We start from the raw sequence: 18,218 nt of genomic DNA, 5'->3' as shown, positions 1-18,218 counted from the left end.
GAATTCTGACGTTGATTGATTGATCTATTGGTCTAACATTCTGCCTTTTTTTCTCGGCAACCAAACAGTAAATTGGAAAAGCAGCGAAGAGGGTGGGGGAGAGCTTACCTTGTTGAAGGAGAGGAAGGAGAGAGAGGTGGAGAGAATGCGATGATGATGGAAACCTCAGCCATCTTTTAAAATGAACGGTCATGATTAAACCTTAGCAGAAAGCTCAATCTTGTCCCAAAACCCGATAGTGTGAAGTGCAGCAGCCACACCAGCCAATGCCACTCCTCCACCCTTCCTGAGACTGCTCCTCTCTATCAGGCAGCCATTGCTGCCGCCTGTACCTCCATTTCATGTGAGTTCTTCCTTCTTCTTCTTCTTCTTCTTTTAATTACACTCTTGCCCCAGCCTCTGCAAATTGTACTACTCTTCTTCTTCTTCTTCTTCTTCTTCTTTTCCCTCTTCATTTATAATTTCATTTCTGATTTGATTTCTTTAAATTAGGGATTTAGGGATTTGAGCAAGTTAGGAATTTAGTGTTTTTCTTGATGGGAGGCTGGAGTTGGCCCCTTAAAGGTTTTGGGTCTGCCTTAAACATTGCCCTCCAACTGTTCGATAAAATGCCTCAATGGCGTCTGTGCGTGTGCTGCGCACGCCGAAGCCTTCCTTAAAAGAAACTTCATCAAAAAATTAGTCTAGTTAATTTACAAAACAACTAGTGTGTACGAAAAAAGAAGAGAGTATATCAACTTTCGTACATGAAAAATGAATCGACATCCTTACGTACAATAAGATTACTTAGTTTAATTGTAATTGTATATCGCTTCAACCCGTATTCTATGGCCCAACGTATTGTGTACTTATCATGGACATTCTTGTTCTTATAGAAACAGTGATATAAATTATGTACCGGCGGAGAAAAATTTCTAGAGCTGCCACTGGTTTGTAGCTGATGCCCTGCTTCTGTTTTGGCTTTTGAATATAGCTTATATAGACTTTTACTTGATTCTGAAATCCACTCGTTGTTTTGTTTTAGATTTTGGCCTTTTGGTCATATAACAAAGGAGATGCTGGCAAAATTTTGACAGAATCTTTCCACTAAGATAGATGGCTGAGTGCCGAAGAATCATTTTTTGGAGAGAGTGTGCTCAAGTTTGAAGGTTCTGAGAGGTGGGTTTTCCTGGCTTCTTGCTAGCTCTTGTTTCACTTCCACTGGAAGTAGTGGCATCGACATCATTATTTCTGGCGTATCATTCTTCATTGAAGTGACCGAAGTTCAAAGAGGAAATTAGCGGATTACTCTTGAGTATGACCTTTTTACTCTTGAGTATGACAATAGAAGAAATTAAGAAAATGTGTTACTGGTTCTGAAAATCTCTCTTTTTCTTGCAGGAATTTAATAATGGCTGCTGCCACCACCTCAAGGGCCTTTCTCTACTCCCATTACTACTGTAGTCTCCCATTCTTCTTTCCCCCTCTCAGTACTGTGTCTAGGTTACCCACCGTTCGCAGAAATAAGTTGAGGAATCCAGTCATTCTCTCTACCGTCAAGTGTTTTCAGTCCTTGTCCGGGCGTCCAAATGTGGTTGAAATTCTTGAAGAGAGAGGGTTGCTTGAATCCATCACCAGTGAGCATTTAAGGCAATCCTGCTCCGACCCCAATCTCCCTCCTCTCAAAGTCTATTGTGGGTTTGACCCAACTGCCGAATCCTTGCACTTGGGAAACCTTATTGGAATTGTTGTCCTCTCATGGTTCCAAAGATGTGGGCATCACCCCGTTGCTTTGATCGGTGGTGCCACCGCTCGTGTTGGAGACCCTTCCGGTAAGAGCTTGGAGAGACCCGAGCTCGACCTTGATACTCTGTCCCGAAACACCACAGGAGTAACCAATACGATTACGAGAATTCTGGGTGGGATTTCCATCTTGAATAATTATGATTGGTGGAAAGAGGTTCGGTTGTTAGAGTTTCTCAAAGATGTGGGTCGGTATGCAAGAGTGGGGAGCATGATAGCGAAGGAGAGTGTGAAGAAGAGGTTGGAGTCAGAACAAGGAATGAGCTATACTGAGTTCACTTACCAGTTATTGCAGGGATATGATTTCCTCCACCTCTTCCGCAATGAAGGTGTTAATGTCCAGATTGGAGGTAGCGATCAATGGGGGAATATAACTGCAGGGACTGAACTCATACGCAAGATTCTTCGTGTGGATGCTGCTGCTTATGGCTTGACATTTCCTCTTCTACTGAAGAGTGATGGAACCAAATTTGGCAAGTCCGAAGATGGTGCCATATGGCTTTCGCCGTCCATGTTGTCTCCCTATAAGTTGTATCAGTATTTGTTCTCTGTTCCTGATGTTGATGTGGTCAGGTTTCTGAAGATTCTCACTTTCCTGGACATGGATGACATCAAACAGTTAGAGAGCGAGATGGAGAGACCTGGATACTTGCCCAACACAGCTCAGCGCAGGCTTGCTGAGGAGGTCACTCGTTTTGTGCATGGCCAAGATGGTCTGGACGAGGCCCTCAAGGCAACTGAAGCAATGAGGCCTGGTGCTGATACTAAATTGGACTGGAACACCATTAAAGCCATTTCTGAGGATGTCCCCTCATGCTCATTCCTGTATCATCAGGTCCTTGATCTCTCCATTCTTGATCTCTCAGTTTCATCTGGTTTGCTTGACAGCAAATCTGCTGCCCGGCGTCTGTTGAAGCAAGGGGGACTTTACTTGAACAACTCCAAAGTTGATAGTGAAAATAAGAGAATTGAACCTGAAGACATTGTGGACGGGAAACTTCTGCTTTTATCTGCAGGCAAGAAGAATAAGGTTCTGGTACAGATAAGCGACACCTGAGGGGTGCCTGTCTGATGGTATGTCTCATTCACAGATACAACTGTTCAACATTTAATATTGTGCCATCCAGAACCACCTGATATCTCTGTTCAGTTACTTTTGCATTGACTTGCATATGTTTTAAGCTTATGAGTTGTTTAAGTGTAGAGTAGTTGCTGAATCCCATACTTCTTGGAACCCGATTTAAGTGTAAATCGAAAACTAAAGTTAGAGTAGTGTTTAAAGCTGTTCATGATTAAGGCTTGCTTCTTTCTGGTGCCCTGTTATATACTCCTTCACTCTTGCTGTGATTTGTGATCAACCTTTCAAATTTCTGTGCTGTTTTAAAACTTAAAAATGTTGGTTCCACAGCATAAAAATGTTTCGAGCTATTTCTTTTCCCCTGAACTTCGAACTTTCATTGCAATTTTGTTTTTGAAACGTGTCCCCCGGTTAAAAACTTTGAACTTTCATTGGTCATACTAGAAGCATTTATCATATTCGTTTGTCACTTGAACGAAAATCTTAACAATATTGTTAAGATATTGCTATATTGTGAAGTTCAATCTTTTTGGTCTATAAACCCTTTCAGAATCTGTGTTTTAGGTGGACCATATTTGATTGAGAATAAGATATCGTGCAATATCGATTTTGGTATGAATGTTGGGGATGAGGTATAGGATTTCTAGTTCACCGTAGTTTTTATCTTTCGAAATCCGCTTTGGCGTAAACCAGTATTTACATCAAGTTCAACTAACACTTACATATGATGACAAAACAATCCCAAATGTTAGTTCCATTGGAGTTGTCTACATTGGTGATAGTGTCCCGTCAAATTATATGGTCAGCCATTCTGCACAAGTAAAGGTTGAATATACGTGAAGATGTTTTTTATGGCAAAGTTTGGTCGTTACTGTTCAGTCTGACAATTACGGGACAGAGGTTTAGGGCCAAAGGGGTAGAGGAAGACCTAGAAGGACTTTAGAAGAGACTCTAAGAAAAGACTTAGAGTACTTGGATCTAACGGAAGACTTGACACATAATTGAGCGCAATGGCGTTCTAGGATTCATATAGCCGACCCCACTTAGTGGGAAAAAGCTTTGTTGTTGTACTGTTCAGTTTGACTAGCTGTTTTACTTTTGTATAGCATCATCCATGCTGGTCAGCTATATTACGTATAGATATTGATTTGTAATTACGCACGAACTGTTCACCATTCGAAGTGTGTATAGTACGAACTCCATTGTTTTGACCTAGGATTAGCTCTTCAAAGTTCTGAACACATATACTAACAACGGCTCTTATCGGTGTTCCAACAGGTGTTTTGCTTTCGTTAATGTGAATCTGGTGAAAGTTGGAGTTTAAGAAGTTGGATACGAGCATCCTCCCTTTAAAGATGACATTTTTCGCTGTGGTTCTTGAAGGCTGATGAGGCTTAAACGCAACTGTTTTCCCCCCGTTGTTTAGATGATTTGTTTTTCTCTTAATTAATTTGGTCTGTATCATATTGATTGGTCTATTCTTTTACGTAAAGTTGAAATGTTGATCTAGTTTGACAAGAGTGCCTTGTAGTCATGTAGCATGTGCTTTTAAAAGGACTGAAAGCGCTTTTAAAGAAAATGCTTTTAGGTTCCAAAGGCACTTTAAGTGCTTTCCACAAGAAGCACTAGTTACGTGCTTCTTTCAAGAAAATGTTTTTTCAAGATTTACTAACATTTTTACTAATGATTGTTTCTAAAAATATTTTCACCAAAAGCACTTTTAATCAGTTTAAAAGCACATCCAAACAAGCTCGTGGTCTCTACATTGCGTTGCATCTCAGATGTGTTGTGTTACTCACAAAATTATTACATGATTGCCACTCAATTCTAAAAACTTTTTCAATGACCGACGGATCACCGATTGTCTAAAAATCTAGCCGGTCTTTGAAAAAACTGATACAATTGAACGTCAATCATGTAATAGGATTGCGAGTAACAATTTCGAGCAACTTGTACCACAACGGTAAAATTTACTTATTACGTGAAAGAATTAATAAAATCAAGAACGAATGATTAATATCGACAATTCAGACACTCAATCAAAAAAATTAATAAAAATCCGTACCTTACATCTACACAGCCACATACAATCCACACACACTATATACATACACGTGTATTTTACTTATTTATTCTGTACGACGTCGTTACTATCTTCAAACAAACACAACCCCTTCACATGTTCTCAGTCAAATGTACATACCAAGGTCCATGAACACTAACTGATACGGTGGCTGCCACCACTAAAACCTCCGCAGCTTCCACCACGCTTTCTGTCAGCGCCACAGCTCCAACTTGCCGGAGCGCTGTTTCTGCTAACTTTCTTCCTAGGGGTCCGCTCCCGCCAAGAACCACTCCCCTTGCAGCCGTATAAACAGCAGAAGAAACCCTTTTAAACACGGGATCCTCAGCTTGCAAGCTCTTTCCCAACATGCTCGTGATAACCGCCTTCCTCGATCGAAGCTTCTCGCTGTCTGCAACTTCATTGCCGTCGATTGAGAAGTCACTAATTGATTCAACAATTTCCTCCATGCCTGCATCTTCGGCACTGCCCAGGGTCCCCAAAAGTCGCTCGGTGCATTTTGATAATACGCGTTCCATGTCTGTGGGGCTGGTTACTATCCTCTCACTTAGAAGGGTTTGCCGGCAAATAAGAACGCTGCGTTTGCATAAATTCATCAAGGATTAGAAAGCTATGATATAGTCACTCAAGGTCAAGGCAAAGACAACTGAAACTTCAATCATATAGGAAGTAAATCCGAGAGCGCACGCACTGAGTTACCTTACGGAAGTAACAATAATTTTCTGAATTTGGGCCTGAACAGCCCTCAGCCGAGAACAGTTAAGCTTGAGAGTCTCAGGCAGAGCTTCTTCAGTCAGACCAGACACTCCGCTTACCAACTTCAACAAACCAATCCTCACCAACAAATCAACTGTTTCTCCCTTACATTCCGGTTGTTGAATACCTGGTCCAAGAGAAACAAACACATATCAAACAAAGAAACACGGAACCCACCTTGCGATTACAAACATCCCCTTAAAATAAAATGAAAATTTACAAAATGTAATTTTCAAACCTGTGCTATTAGTAGCAGCAGAAGTAGAAGGAGAATTTGCTTTCACCAGAAAGCTTCCACCACTTCTAAGGGAGGTGGTAGGAACAAACCCCTGAGATGGATTATCGCCGCTTGTCAGTGTTGAGCAAGAGATTGTATGTTCTTGCCACTCCTGATCTTTGCAATCCCACACTGTTGAAAGCCACTGTGCTGTAAGTGGTAGAGAGGTATTGGCATCAGAGGGAGATCCATGGCGATCGGCAAAAGCTTTTCTCAGGTACTGCACACCAGTTGGCCCCTTTAACAAAGGTTCCATAAGTCTTATACGTGCTTTGCTAATCTCTCGTTTAAGCACCTGTTACAGAATTCAACATTACATCACTCTGGGGGAATCTTTGGTATTTCAAACTACATTATGACACTTGAATCCACTGACTAAAAAGAACTTTAACAGAAGTGTTTGAAATACTGTGTTTTGGGATAAAGAAAGGTAACTATCAAATACACTGAAAACATTTTCGAGTCTCATGCAACAATTCGCAAATACTACTACAAAATACACTTACAACACCAATAATTCAATGAAAGACGTTATGTGAAACCTTTTTCAGATGTACAACTAAAACTAGAGACATACCTGAATCTGCTCTAGAACAAAACGCAGGCCCTTGACCATTGCCAGGACACTTGAGCAGCTGGAATCGTCCCTGGTTTGACATATCTCATTTAGTTCTTTCCTTAAACTCTGGTATGTGGCCATCATTTCATCATCATTCGCTGGAGAGGAGAGCCTTCGCAATGTGACCAATGAAAACTCTAGGATCTTTCCCAGGTAATCAATGTCCAGGTTACCAGACTTTAAAACCTAAGGAAAAGAAAATAATTTAATTTTCCATACATGCATACGAAGGTAATGTTGCAGAAGAAAATTAACGGTGCTGCTACCTGAGAGAGAATATCCACATCAATAGCTTCAAAAATCTCTTGCTTCCAGCTCTGTGGAGCCATCTCGCAGATTTCATCCCTCACCTCCATCATGAGTTGAATTATTCTGTCATAGTTGGGCTCGTCCTGTTTTACAGATTCAATTATGCCATCCCAGAAAGCCTTCTCCATTGTCTGTCTAATCTTTGACTGGAAAATATAATACTACCAGTCAGACAAGTGCTAAAATTTCTAGCTTATCATCAGTAAAAACATGTATAACAACAAACTAAATTTTATTTTCAAAATATGACCACCATAAATAGATGAAAAAGCATTACTTGTGAGCCTGTCTAAATCCAAAACAATAAGAATTACATCTTTAAGTTAAAACCACTATTTTAAAATATGAAAATGCACAAACCTGGACATTGTTTGGATCTTCGTCATTAACATTAAAAATATCGGCAAAGGCCTGCTTTTGCTCATGGAGAAACTCATTCACAATCAATTCATTCTCTGTGACCAACTTTTGTGAAGAAGATCCAAGCTGCTGATCCAAACTGGTTTTTGGAGCAGAGGACACAACTCCATGATGGGCAGTATCATCTTCCCTAAATAAGGATCGGACTACACGACCTGAATCACTTCTCTTATCTGCACTAGCAGAAGGACTGAGTGGTGAACTAGGGGGACTTGGAGAAGTAATGTGTGTGACCTGCTGCAACCCCGACGGGCTTCCATTTTCCTTTGCTTGAAAGTATTTTAACCGTGTTTCAGATATAGCAGATTTCATACGCTCAATCCCAGCATCTCCACCTAGGTGTTGCACTTTTTCCCTCAGTAACTTTTGGTCTTCAGTAACCTACGCCAACAGGTAACTCAAATTGTCAATCAATAAGTCAACACAAAGATACTGCTAGATTTTCAAAAAAAAAAGAAAAGAATGGCCCCAATCACTGAAAGAGATGAAAGTTAGCAAGAATGCCTTTCACTTTTCGGAAAGTTCACAGACCATAACCATGACATGTATGTTTTCCCATACAAACTCATAATGATTTGCAAGTGAAAACAAGTTCACAAGCAAGCAACAAGAATAAGTAGAAAACGGAAAGAGGGAGGTGTGTAAACACATTAGTTTATCACGGAAAGTAAAACCTAAAATAGAGAGGAGGGTGTGCCAGTTTCTTATGTCTTCTCTCCCCTACGCATAAATCAATATACAACTAACATACCTGTTTCTGAATAGCCTTCACTTCATGAGTAAGATCACCACTCTCTCCTTGCGGAGTCATCTTGCAAGTTTGAATCATGGAGAGCTCTAAATGGCACGCTGCTCTCACTAAATCTTCCACTAATAACCGAGCATCCTTAACCTTCCAACCCACAAAACAATTCAAGTAGGAACACCATGCTTTATCAAAGGCTCCAAGCTGAGATCTGAAGGTCAAATGTTTGGGCAATGCGGAATCAGACTCTTCATCAGAACTCTGTACAGGGCTGTCCAATATAACTTTTAGTAGTAACTCAAACTGTCTAACAAACTCTTCTGCAGATTTGGCCAGAGAAATTTCAGGCTCTCCGCTACCACTGAAAACCGCATCTGGATGACCCAAAATCATGTAAGCACAAAGCACCACTCTCATCGGATACCTTGATAATTTAACAGAATTTCTAGCTGCGTCCCTGATGGAAGATTCTTTCTTTGCATCTCTGCTCCTTAAAGATGTCCTTGGTGTAGTCCTCTTTCTTGGGGAAGCAACTCGTTTGAGAAGGTGGTCTATGTTATCAAAGCTGGATGGATAATTTATTGAGGCAACAGTCCTGGAAACTTTTAACCGGATCTCAAGCCTGTCAAGAAGAGCTTTCAAAGTCTGAAGGGTATTAGTTGATTCAATCAAAATTGCGAGCTGCTCAAACGGCATTGACTTGACAGTCTTTTCATTAATTTTCAAGGCATCATAATCTTTTGCCAAAGCAAGTGTAGTTCTCCTTAGCATGAGGAAACGCCTCCAACACCTATTAAAACATCAACACAAATTTAGGCTGAAAGTTGTAGTTTAAACTGAGGTGAAGAATAGGATAAGAGCATGTTACAACAACAACAACAACAATGCCATAGATAATAGCATTTTACAAGCTAATAATTTTCACTGGCATAGAAACAGGTGAAACTTAATCTAATCTTCACAACCACCAAAAAAAATACGACTGACTCTGGTACACAGCCAAACACAATAAGGAATACCAAACATCTACTGGGAAATACCAGAACAAGGCTTTGACACAGACAAAGGAAGGTTTAAGTTAACCAAACAGGGAAAACTCTCTGAAATCAGCATTTCAGAGGATGCATACCTTGCTAACTTTCTGGAAAGGAGATCAGCCTCCTCGTGCATCCTATTCCAACTCACTTGAAAAGATATCTGTAGCTTTCCTCTTTGCCTTAGATACTCTGCTCTTTGCCTCTTTGCCTAAATATAAAACCAAAAATTAAAAGTTTATTAGGGAACACTAGAACAACCGCAAAAAGCCACCAGTGGAACTGAGAAATAAATTGTGATTGTGTAACTCCAAAAGGAATGCATACCCTTTGCAACCGGTCTTCTAACTGCTCCCTTTTTGCCCTCCTTTCAATCTCACGTTGATGAGAGACAGACTTGGCCACTCTTTGCACTTGCAACATCCTTGCACATGCCCTATTCTTCTCTGCTTCCAAAAGCGCCAATCGCTTTTTTTCAGCAGCTGCACGTTTTTGGCTAATTGCAGCACGTACACGCTCCTTGTACTTCTTCTCCCAAGCCATCTTCCGCAATAATGACTGAGATGTTCTTTCCTTCAAAGTAGCCCTTCTTTGTCTATAAGCTTTGAGCAAGAGCATTCTATTTGCCTCTGCCTGCTGAAAACGTGATTCCACTTTCGAGCCAAGCTTTTGACGTTCCTTTTCAACACGCATTTCTACCCCACTTTTAGCTGCTTGCCTCAATTCGTCCAATTTAGCCAAGCGCATTTGAGCATTTTCGAGAATGCTCAACCTGTTGGTTCAACAAAAAGCAACAGAATGACAAGATTAATCAGGACCTAGGGACTGGAGGAAGCATGGTCAACTAATGGATACTCTAGCTTTGGTCCAAGTCATAACTTAATAGGGATAAAAGAAAAGAGCCCAACTTTACAAAAGAAACAATTCACCGTTCACGATAAAAACCAATTGAAAAAAAGGACCGAATAGATGTGTCTGAGAGAGTCTCTCGTGTTTGCTTTCTGGTGAGATTCAAAAAGAATATTTTCAATCATGAAAGGAATAAACTGGAAAAGTGAATTTGTATGAGCAACCACATCAATAAAATGTTTAATGTTGAAATCCTTCAGAACGAAGAGGGACTATTCAAAACATTGTGGACCATGAAAACATTGGACAGTGAAATTAAGCATTATTCTAAGCCAACAGCATCGGAGAAGGATGAGCTTCTTAAACTATATAAACTGAAGTGTTACCTTTTCTTCTCAGCAGCTTGTAGCTTGGCTTCTAGGCGCTGGCCAAGGTCTTCCCCTTCAGATGAAGATCGTGAGGGATTCCTCGGCTTTGCTCGTGCCTTGCTTGACAACTTTTCATAGTGTTCCTGTACTCAAACCAATTAATGAAATTCAAAAAGTCAGAATTCAGGTTAAAAACTAGATACAAACACTAGCACGCTTAAGAAAGGAATTAACAAAATTTTATGCTACAAAACATAGAGTTTGGCAAGAAAGTACGATTACCAAAACACAATATATATACGCACGCGCGCACGAACACAGACACACACATATGCATATGGAAGTATCAAAGAGGGAAAAGGAGAACATTTAGCTCACAAAAAAAAAAAATTACTGTTACTTGTTCCAAACTTAAAAGCAGAGACACCCATGTGAAAAGGAAGAAAACCCAGATTTCAGACAACCTTACCTAACACAAGCAAACTCAACACGCTTTAAATGGAAGGTATAAACAACCTAATGTCCATAAAACTAAATTTTCTCAAATAAAAATACAAAAAAAAAAACTGTATCAAAATTCACAAGGTGTTTTTGATATATGAAAATTATAAGCAAAACCCTTTTCCGTTCAATTCCGATCACAAAGATTGTACAAGGAAACAATAGGAGAGCAAGTACATCTGAATATCATCTCAAAATTTGGAACCAAAAAGTTCAGAAAAAAAGTATGAAAAATTAACAGCATCACCTACCTAAAATTAAAATTAAAAGCAAATTAAGAAAAACAGTTCTTGACTGAAGTATATGTCTCAGTTCAGTCATTGAATTTTCCCGTTCCAAATTATCATCAAAACTTTCTCAGTACACAAACAGAAAACCACAAATTCAAGAACAAAAATTTCGAGGAAAAAACAAATTTAAGAAATGAATAGTAAAAATAGAGAGAGAGAGAGAGAGAGGGACCTGCCGGCGAAGATCGGCGAGTCTGAGCTTGGTCTGAATTTGTTCGGCGGTGGTTGGAGTCTTGTTTGAGTCGACAAGGCTGAGCCTCCGTCTGAGCCTCGTGGGAAGTCTCGGAGGCGAAGAGAAGGACGACGCCGTCTCTTCGGCCGGAAAATCCATGGCTATACCGCCGCCCCCCACCATCGTGAAAGTTGTTGATCAATCAGCACGACGTCGTACAGAGTATGAATTTCGATTTCGCGCGAATCAATCAATCAATAATTTGATTAAATGAATGAATCAAAAGAAAGTGAAAGGTCGCGAACGCTCTCCGCTCTTCGTTTCGTTTCGTTTCGATCGGAGTTTCGTTTCGGCAATTTGAAATTCGAATTCGAAACTTTCTGTCGAGACCCTGGTTTGGGTTTGGGGACCGTTTGGGCCGGGATTTAATATTTATAATTTTTATACCTTTTTTATTTTATTTATTTATTTTTGTAGGAAGTGATGAGATGAAACGAGAAGCGTAAAGAGAATGAATGTGTGCAATGTAATTTAATTATCCCGAACAATCCGGGTCTTTCACACGTCGTATCTGGCCCCAACCGATGAAAATGTACGTATCATGTCGGCAAAATGATCAGATCCCTTCCACCAAATTATCTCAATTCACCAATCGTGGTTCTTGAAATTTAATCCAGCAATTAAAGTTATTATAACTTTTAAAATACTCTTTTTTTTGTAGCTCTTGAATAAATTTTAAAGATCCATGGATTGAGAGAAGAATTTGGTGAAAAAGATCCGAAGAAAATTCCTTTGCACCATGTCCGCCACACATACTAACCACGTTGGCATGTCCTAACCCAAAAAACAAAGACTTAGTTTTAATATCTCTTTGTGCTTATAACTCAAAAGTTACCATTTTACTCTTCGAAACTCAAAATTCAATCTACTTTGCCACCTAGAAGGCTAGAACTCAATTTTATGATCTGATTTTGTTATCTGAAACTCAAAATTCGTTATTTTATTATATAAAACTCAAAATTCGCTTTACATTACTTTAATTCTGCTAATTTCGTTACGTGTGTTGTTAAGGGAGATTTATGATTTTTTTGTTGTTAATTTCATCATTTTACTATGTTGATTTTAATTTTTTTTATTATTAAATATTAACACCTAGTGCAGAAGATTTGAACTCAAAGCATCTCTAATGAAAATGAAAATGTTAAATTTTTGGATTGTGAAATTTTATTTGACATCTGACAGGGCAGTTTGAAGTTAAATTTTAAATTCATTTTTCCAAAGCATGAGTTAAATTATTTGAGTGAGGATCCTCGCTGGATTGTCTTTGTGATGATTCTGAAAATCCTCAAATCACATCTTTTTAGTGTACATTATACGATTATAAATCATTGTAATTTTTTTATTTAAAATTGAATATAAAAGCATATGAAGAAAACTGACCATACAATGTTCGATGAACAAATGTGATTAGAGCATCTCCAGGATCATCACAAAAATAATCCGGTAAGGATCCTCCCTCAAATTACTTTTATATTATATTATGGGACCCACTTTACAGAAATGATAAAAAAAATTGTGTAAATTAATTTAGGTACGGCATGTGATTGGTGGATTATTGGAGACATTTACTAAATACATCAAATTAATAGATTTGCCATTACTGAACTACGTTAAAAAAAAAAAAATTAATGAAAAAAATTTGAAAACTTTGAGTTTTAACGATAAGGATAAAAAAAAGGTAAAGTGAATAGTATCAAATTTGACTTTTTAGAGTAAAAATATAATTTTTTGTTAAAGTGAACAGTACCATAAATTTTTCGTTAAAACTCTCTTAAAAAAACCTATGAGTACTAGCCCAGCCCATACCCAAAGAAGAAGAAGTTTTTATTGTTTTTTTTTTAATACAAGGATATATTTAATTAAGAAAGAAAAGTGTTTGATTAAGCCACAAGTTCAAACTTCAAATTTTTCATTTACAAATAAAAACTTAAAATTTTCCACTTACAAATAAAAAAAAAATCATCGGACCTTTTTCCTCATAATGGTAAGAAGAAAATGTTTAAAAAATAAATATATATAAAAAATGGAAAAGAAAAAAAAAAAAACTTCAGCGCTTCTGCTTGCAACCGTGTTCAGCGCCTCGACCAAGAGTAGGAGCGTCTCCTGCGTCCAGGCTCCAGCTCTCCCTCCCTCTCCCGCTCCCGCTCCTCCCACTGAAACTCCTAATTGGAGGAAACCAAGCTGCCTCTTGTTTTGGTCCACCTCCATTTTTTGGATTCGGATTTCTCACCGGCTACTCTCTCTCTCTCCCTTGTCTACTGTGGAGCTGTGAATTGTAAATTTACTCTTCGAGTTTGTTCCATTGATGGGTTTTTTTTTTCTTTCTGGATTCTCTGTTTGGATCAAAGCAATCGTCTTTTAGAACTCCGTATATTCGGAGACAGACAATCCCTACCGTGTCTCGGCAATAGAATCCACTATGCGAAAGCACTTTTAGCTGTTGAGTTGCTTTTGAGTTGGTGTTGTGTATCTTTCCATTGTATTTGTTTTAAAATAGGTAAAAACGTTTTTAATGAAAATGTTTTTAAAATCAATCTATAGTAAAAATATAAATGAATTATAAAAAAGTTATGACTTTATGCAAGAAGAAAAATTGCCCATACATAGTATTCTGCGACCAACACAATGAATAATTGATTGTACAATGCAATGGGAAATCAGTTGATAAAATGGTTGATAAAATGGTTTGAGAGTCACATTTCGCATGACATTGTTGATGAGGATGCTATGCAAATCGAACGATAACATTATCAGTTTAGATTTGTATTTAGTATGAGTTAATCACTTTGTAATGTTATTATTGCCTAAAAATTTCTTTCTAGCTCGTGGACGTTTTTGTCTGATGGACTTGTTATCACAGCCGATATTGGTTTAGATTCCTTATTCAAAAATTTATTGCCTAAAAGCTTCCCCGCCACAGTTGTGAATACATTGGAGGGGGAGAGGTTTCACTGACGGCTGCCACTGTATTAGCATTACCAGTTTCCGATTATATCCACTGATGTCGGGTTTTAAGGGGAACAAAGCTTCAAGATTGACGTGTTTTCTTATTAATGTATTAAAAGCGTAAGATGTGGGCTGAGGAATCCAAGGGATAAACTAGCCTAGGCGTGAGACAAAGCGTCACAGTATCTAAATTTTTTAATATATACATTGAGCGTACACATACATTATATTAAAAAATAAAAGATTATTAATCAATAATCACCATGAGCACACACATATATTACAAATATATATATACACACACACACATATATATATATATAGAAAACAGAGGATGAAAAGCACAATGAGCACACATATAACAATGTACGCAAACAGCACACAGATCTATTATATAAATAATAAAAAATCAGAAAAAAGGCAGAGAGACGATAGTGCAAGGAAGAGGTATATGAGGCAGTTAAAACCCTACCCAAAATTTGGGTTTGGGAGTTTGTAAAAAAAAAAAAAAAAAAAAACCTTGAGGTGTGCCTAGGTGGCTCCGGCAACGCCTTCCGCCCACTTCTTCAAAATAGAGGCGGCAACCCTCACGTCCAGCCTCAGAGGACGCCTAGCGCGCCCTGATGTGAGCCTTTTAAAACATTGTTTCTTATACAATATTTGGTTTTGTACTGATAAGAGGAAAGGGTGTACGTTGACACATCGTATTTTGACATATTGCCGGCTCGGGTTTCTCGTAGGAAGGTATTATGCGTGATGTACATGATGGTTTCTGGATTATCGACGAGGCTGTTGAACATTTGCATGGCTTCCTTTTGTAAGGCCTGGCCACTGGAGAGAGCAGAAGCCGTTATAATTGACGGCATAAGATTAAGACCTAGTTTGGGAGTGAGGTGCTTAAAAAAAAAGCACCTATGAAAAAAAGCTGTGAGGGTTTTAGGTGTTTGGTAAATTGAAAAAAAGGGCTTATTTTGGAAGCTGCTGTGAGAATAAGCTGAAATCAAAGGAAAAAGCTGAAGCTGCTATTTGTAGCTTTGGAAAACTGGCTTTTTTTTCAAAGCACACGGAGCTACAGTGCTCCTTTAATGAAAAGACCCACTATCAGACTACTTTTTTTTCCAAAAGCTTTTTTACAAAAAAGTTTACCAAACGCTCTGCTGATTTATTTTACAGCCGCTTATTCTCACAGCACAGCTGTTTATTCTTACAACAGTTTTTTTCAAAGCACAACAATACCAAACCAGCCCTAAGGGTGGCTCCAGACGTGGTAACTTACCAGGGGCAGATGCATTAAGGAGCAGGGGTCAGTTGACCCTTCGAACTTAAGTGAATATTTAGGATAACTTGAATGCTGATCATCCGAACTTCGGTGAATGTTCATAGATGATTTGGGTGATGCCCTTTTAAATGTTGAAGTTGCCATTCATATATGCCCTTCAACTGGTTGATAAAATGCATTAGAGAGGTGTTGCCCCTTTACAGTCTAGTCTTAATATTATTTACCTCTGACTTGTTTGTTGGTTATGATTACAATGGTAAGCAGAAAAAAAAAGAACCAAGTAAAAAATTATCCAAAAATACAAAGTAAATGAAATGGTGATCTCAGAGAATAACAAAGCTTCATCATTCTTGGACAAACATATTAATGAGATGCAATGATGTTAGTGTGTTCAAGATAAGTGTGTTTCTTTGTTAAGCATTCACATGGGAATAGCCTTGGAACATGTTAGTTACCCACGCAAATGGGGCATTAATAAGTGTGTAGTATGCCTTTTCCAAATAACTTCAGACCTACCAAGACTCGATGAAATGACGATATGCATGCTATTTCTGTTAAAAAATAATTTATTACTAACCCCCATAATATTATTTCCTTGATCCGCCGCTGACTTACAATACTTTGCTCAGTGCCTATTCTCAGTTTGTTAGCTTAGATGCAGCTTATTTTGTTGTTCATAGAATGAAAGAGGCTGGGATTAGTCCAGATGTCATTACATACAATTCTTTGTTATCTGGCGCCACCAGGAATTGCTTGTTATCACAATCCATGGATCTGTTTGAGGAAATGTTATGAGCCGGCATACATCCTAATTTATGGAGTTACAATATTCTGATGCATTGTTTCTTTAAGTTAGGAAAACCTGATGAAGCCAACAGAGTATTTCAAGATATTTTACGTACCAATCTCACTCCCCATCCGGCTACGTTCAACATAATGATCAACGGCCTTTGTAAAAATGAATACATTGATACTGCTCTTATGTTGTTTAGGAATTTGTAACGTCGTGGATTTGTTCCCCAGTTAGTTATTGGATATATGTCAACAATCTGTGATAAATTTATATATGCTAATAAATAATAAATGTAAACAACTAATTAACAGTGTATGAACAATGAAATGATATTAAACAGAAATATTGAAGATCGAGGCTTGCGTGCCGCAATGTCCTTAAAGCATAAATTTCGTCTCTACTCAGTGCTTGTAGTTCTACGGACGTCTGCTTCACCAGGATTCAAATTCTAGCACCGGAAAACTGACTTATGGTGAATTTATGCGTGGTTCTCTTAGTAAGAAGGTTTAGGAATGTAGAAGAAGAATTTGATATTTTGTGTTTTAAATGTCATGGAGGTATATATAGCGGGATTATGAATGTTCACAAGAGGTATGAAAATGAGATCTGACTGTTGGGAGACATCTCTTCAGATGGGTGTTGTGCTCTCTGTGTTTTTTCATTGACTTCAGACTTCATATTTTTAGATAAGTCTGTTCAAAAGTAATTTAATTAAATTCGAAATTAATTAAAAAATAATTATATATTAATTATCAACTAATTAGTACACCCCAAAACCCAACCCCAAGGTTGAGCCTAATTTCATTCTCAAAGGTCTATTACTCTAATCACCATCTATAAGAGACAAAACCTTATAAAGTGGGAAACCTTTTAGGAATGGCTAATGGCGACAATAAAATTTCAACTCAAAATTTCCAAAACTTGTGACGTACAATATTCTTATCCACGGGCTACGCAAGGCGCGCAGATTTGGGCCAGCAAGGAGAATGCTAAAGGAATACAGTTATGAAATGCTGCTTTAAGTTTAAGCAGTATGACGAAGGGCTTGAGATTATGTCAGAGATGAAGAGTAAAGGGTCTGCTTTTGATAGCTTTGCATGCGGCACAGACGTTGCTGCTTTAGTTAAGACTGGGAGGATAGAAGAGGCAAATGCTTGCATGGAACAGACAATGAGGAATGGCGTTGAACTCGATTTATCGGCTTATAACACTTCGCTTAATATGTATTGTAGAGAAGGTAAGTTTGAAGCTGCCTTTAAGTTGATGGATGAAATAGAGAATGGAGGTCTGGTGTGTGACAAGTATACCCACACAATTATAATTGATGGAATGTGTAAGGCTGGTAATATTATCGGTGCTGAACAACGTTTACAGTATATGAAAACGATGGGCTTCCGGGAAAACTTGGTTGCCCTCAACTGCATGATTGATGGCTTGTGTAAAGCTGGTCAAATTGATCGTGCGATGGAAATGTACAAATCGATGGAGACTAAAGATTCTTTTACCTACACTTCCTTGGTGCACAATCTTTGCAAGGCAGCGAGGTTCCGTTGTGCATCGAAGCTTATGATGAAATGTTTAAGAGATGGCAAGAAAATACTCAGGGCTACCCAACGAGCTGTCCTTGACGGTCTTCGTAGTACGGGGTATACAGATGAACCAAGGAAGCGTCGGTGGAAAATTCAAGTGGCTCGAATGTTACGTTAGAAACTGGCTATGCTTTTGCTGCTGGAAAGTAAGTATCATCCTATTTGGATTGGCATTTTGGACAGCACCCCTCTTTTAGTTATAAACTGTAAACATCAGTTGTTTGGGACTGGTAAGCTTGTTCTACCCGGCATCGATTATTAACGGTGA

General features: G+C 38.5%; 3 protein-coding genes and 1 pseudogene across 6 annotated transcripts in view; 2 read left to right on the top strand and 2 right to left on the bottom strand.

Moving 5' to 3' along the window:
- Positions 1–146, bottom strand: part of LOC126631918 (thiamine biosynthetic bifunctional enzyme TH1, chloroplastic-like) — a 6,927-nt gene extending 6,781 nt beyond the window's left edge. Inside the window, exon 1 of the mRNA XM_050302122.1 lies at positions 109–146. The gene's annotated coding sequence lies outside the window, so the exon portion shown is untranslated. The remainder of the gene's footprint in view (positions 1–108) is intronic.
- A 15-nt stretch (positions 147–161) lies between these two features.
- On the top strand, positions 162–4,369 carry LOC126631917 (tyrosine--tRNA ligase, chloroplastic/mitochondrial-like). 4 transcript variants are annotated; one of them, XM_050302120.1, is made up of 5 exons: positions 162–343; positions 882–929; positions 1,025–1,158; positions 1,381–2,856; positions 4,139–4,369. In XM_050302120.1, exon 4 carries the CDS (start codon positions 1,391–1,393, stop codon positions 2,837–2,839), a length of 1,449 nt encoding a protein of 482 aa, XP_050158077.1. In that variant the 5' UTR covers positions 162–343; positions 882–929; positions 1,025–1,158; positions 1,381–1,390; the 3' UTR covers positions 2,840–2,856; positions 4,139–4,369. The 4 variants fall into 4 exon arrangements, with proteins under 4 accessions (XP_050158077.1, XP_050158076.1, XP_050158075.1 ...); XM_050302119.1 differs by having other exon boundaries at positions 876–929; XM_050302118.1 differs by lacking the exon at positions 882–929.
- A 485-nt stretch (positions 4,370–4,854) lies between these two features.
- On the bottom strand, positions 4,855–11,710 carry LOC126631916 (uncharacterized). The gene is made up of 11 exons (XM_050302117.1): positions 11,284–11,710; positions 10,339–10,463; positions 9,431–9,875; positions 9,199–9,314; positions 8,076–8,859; positions 7,265–7,705; positions 6,862–7,050; positions 6,554–6,781; positions 5,938–6,271; positions 5,643–5,826; positions 4,855–5,519 (listed from the first exon to the last, which is right to left on the bottom strand). The coding sequence occupies exons 1-11, from the start codon at positions 11,464–11,466 to the stop codon at positions 5,036–5,038; spliced, it is 3,513 nt and encodes a 1,170-aa protein (XP_050158074.1). The 5' UTR covers positions 11,467–11,710; the 3' UTR covers positions 4,855–5,035.
- Positions 11,711–15,054: 3,344 nt separating this feature from the next.
- LOC126632210 (putative pentatricopeptide repeat-containing protein At4g17915) lies at positions 15,055–18,212 on the top strand (annotated as a pseudogene).
- Positions 18,213–18,218: the final 6 nt, after the last annotated feature.

Source organism: Malus sylvestris, chromosome 8 (assembly GCF_916048215.2).
Source record: "Malus sylvestris chromosome 8, drMalSylv7.2, whole genome shotgun sequence".
NCBI lineage: Eukaryota > Viridiplantae > Streptophyta > Magnoliopsida > Rosales > Rosaceae > Malus > Malus sylvestris.
The sequence above is the reverse complement of the archived record's forward strand: the minus strand, read 5'-3'. Positions and strand labels throughout refer to the sequence as shown.

What these genes read in the sequence shown, in the direction of transcription:
- LOC126631917 (XM_050302118.1), top strand. Translation starts at nt 1,391, where the DNA reads ATGGCTGCTGCCACCACCTCAAGGGCCTTTCTCTACTCCCATTACTAC.
- LOC126631916 (XM_050302117.1), bottom strand. Translation starts at nt 11,466, where the DNA reads ATGGTGGGGGGCGGCGGTATAGCCATGGATTTTCCGGCCGAAGAGACG. An exon ending in TCGCCGATCTTCGCCGGCAG is followed by an intron (nt 10,464 to 11,283) that starts GTCCCTCTCTCT and finishes GTTTGAGTACAG; the next exon opens with GAACACTATGAAAAGTTGTC. An exon ending in TAGAAGACCGGTTGCAAAGG is followed by an intron (nt 9,315 to 9,430) that starts GTATGCATTCCT and finishes TTTTATATTTAG; the next exon opens with GCAAAGAGGCAAAGAGCAGA.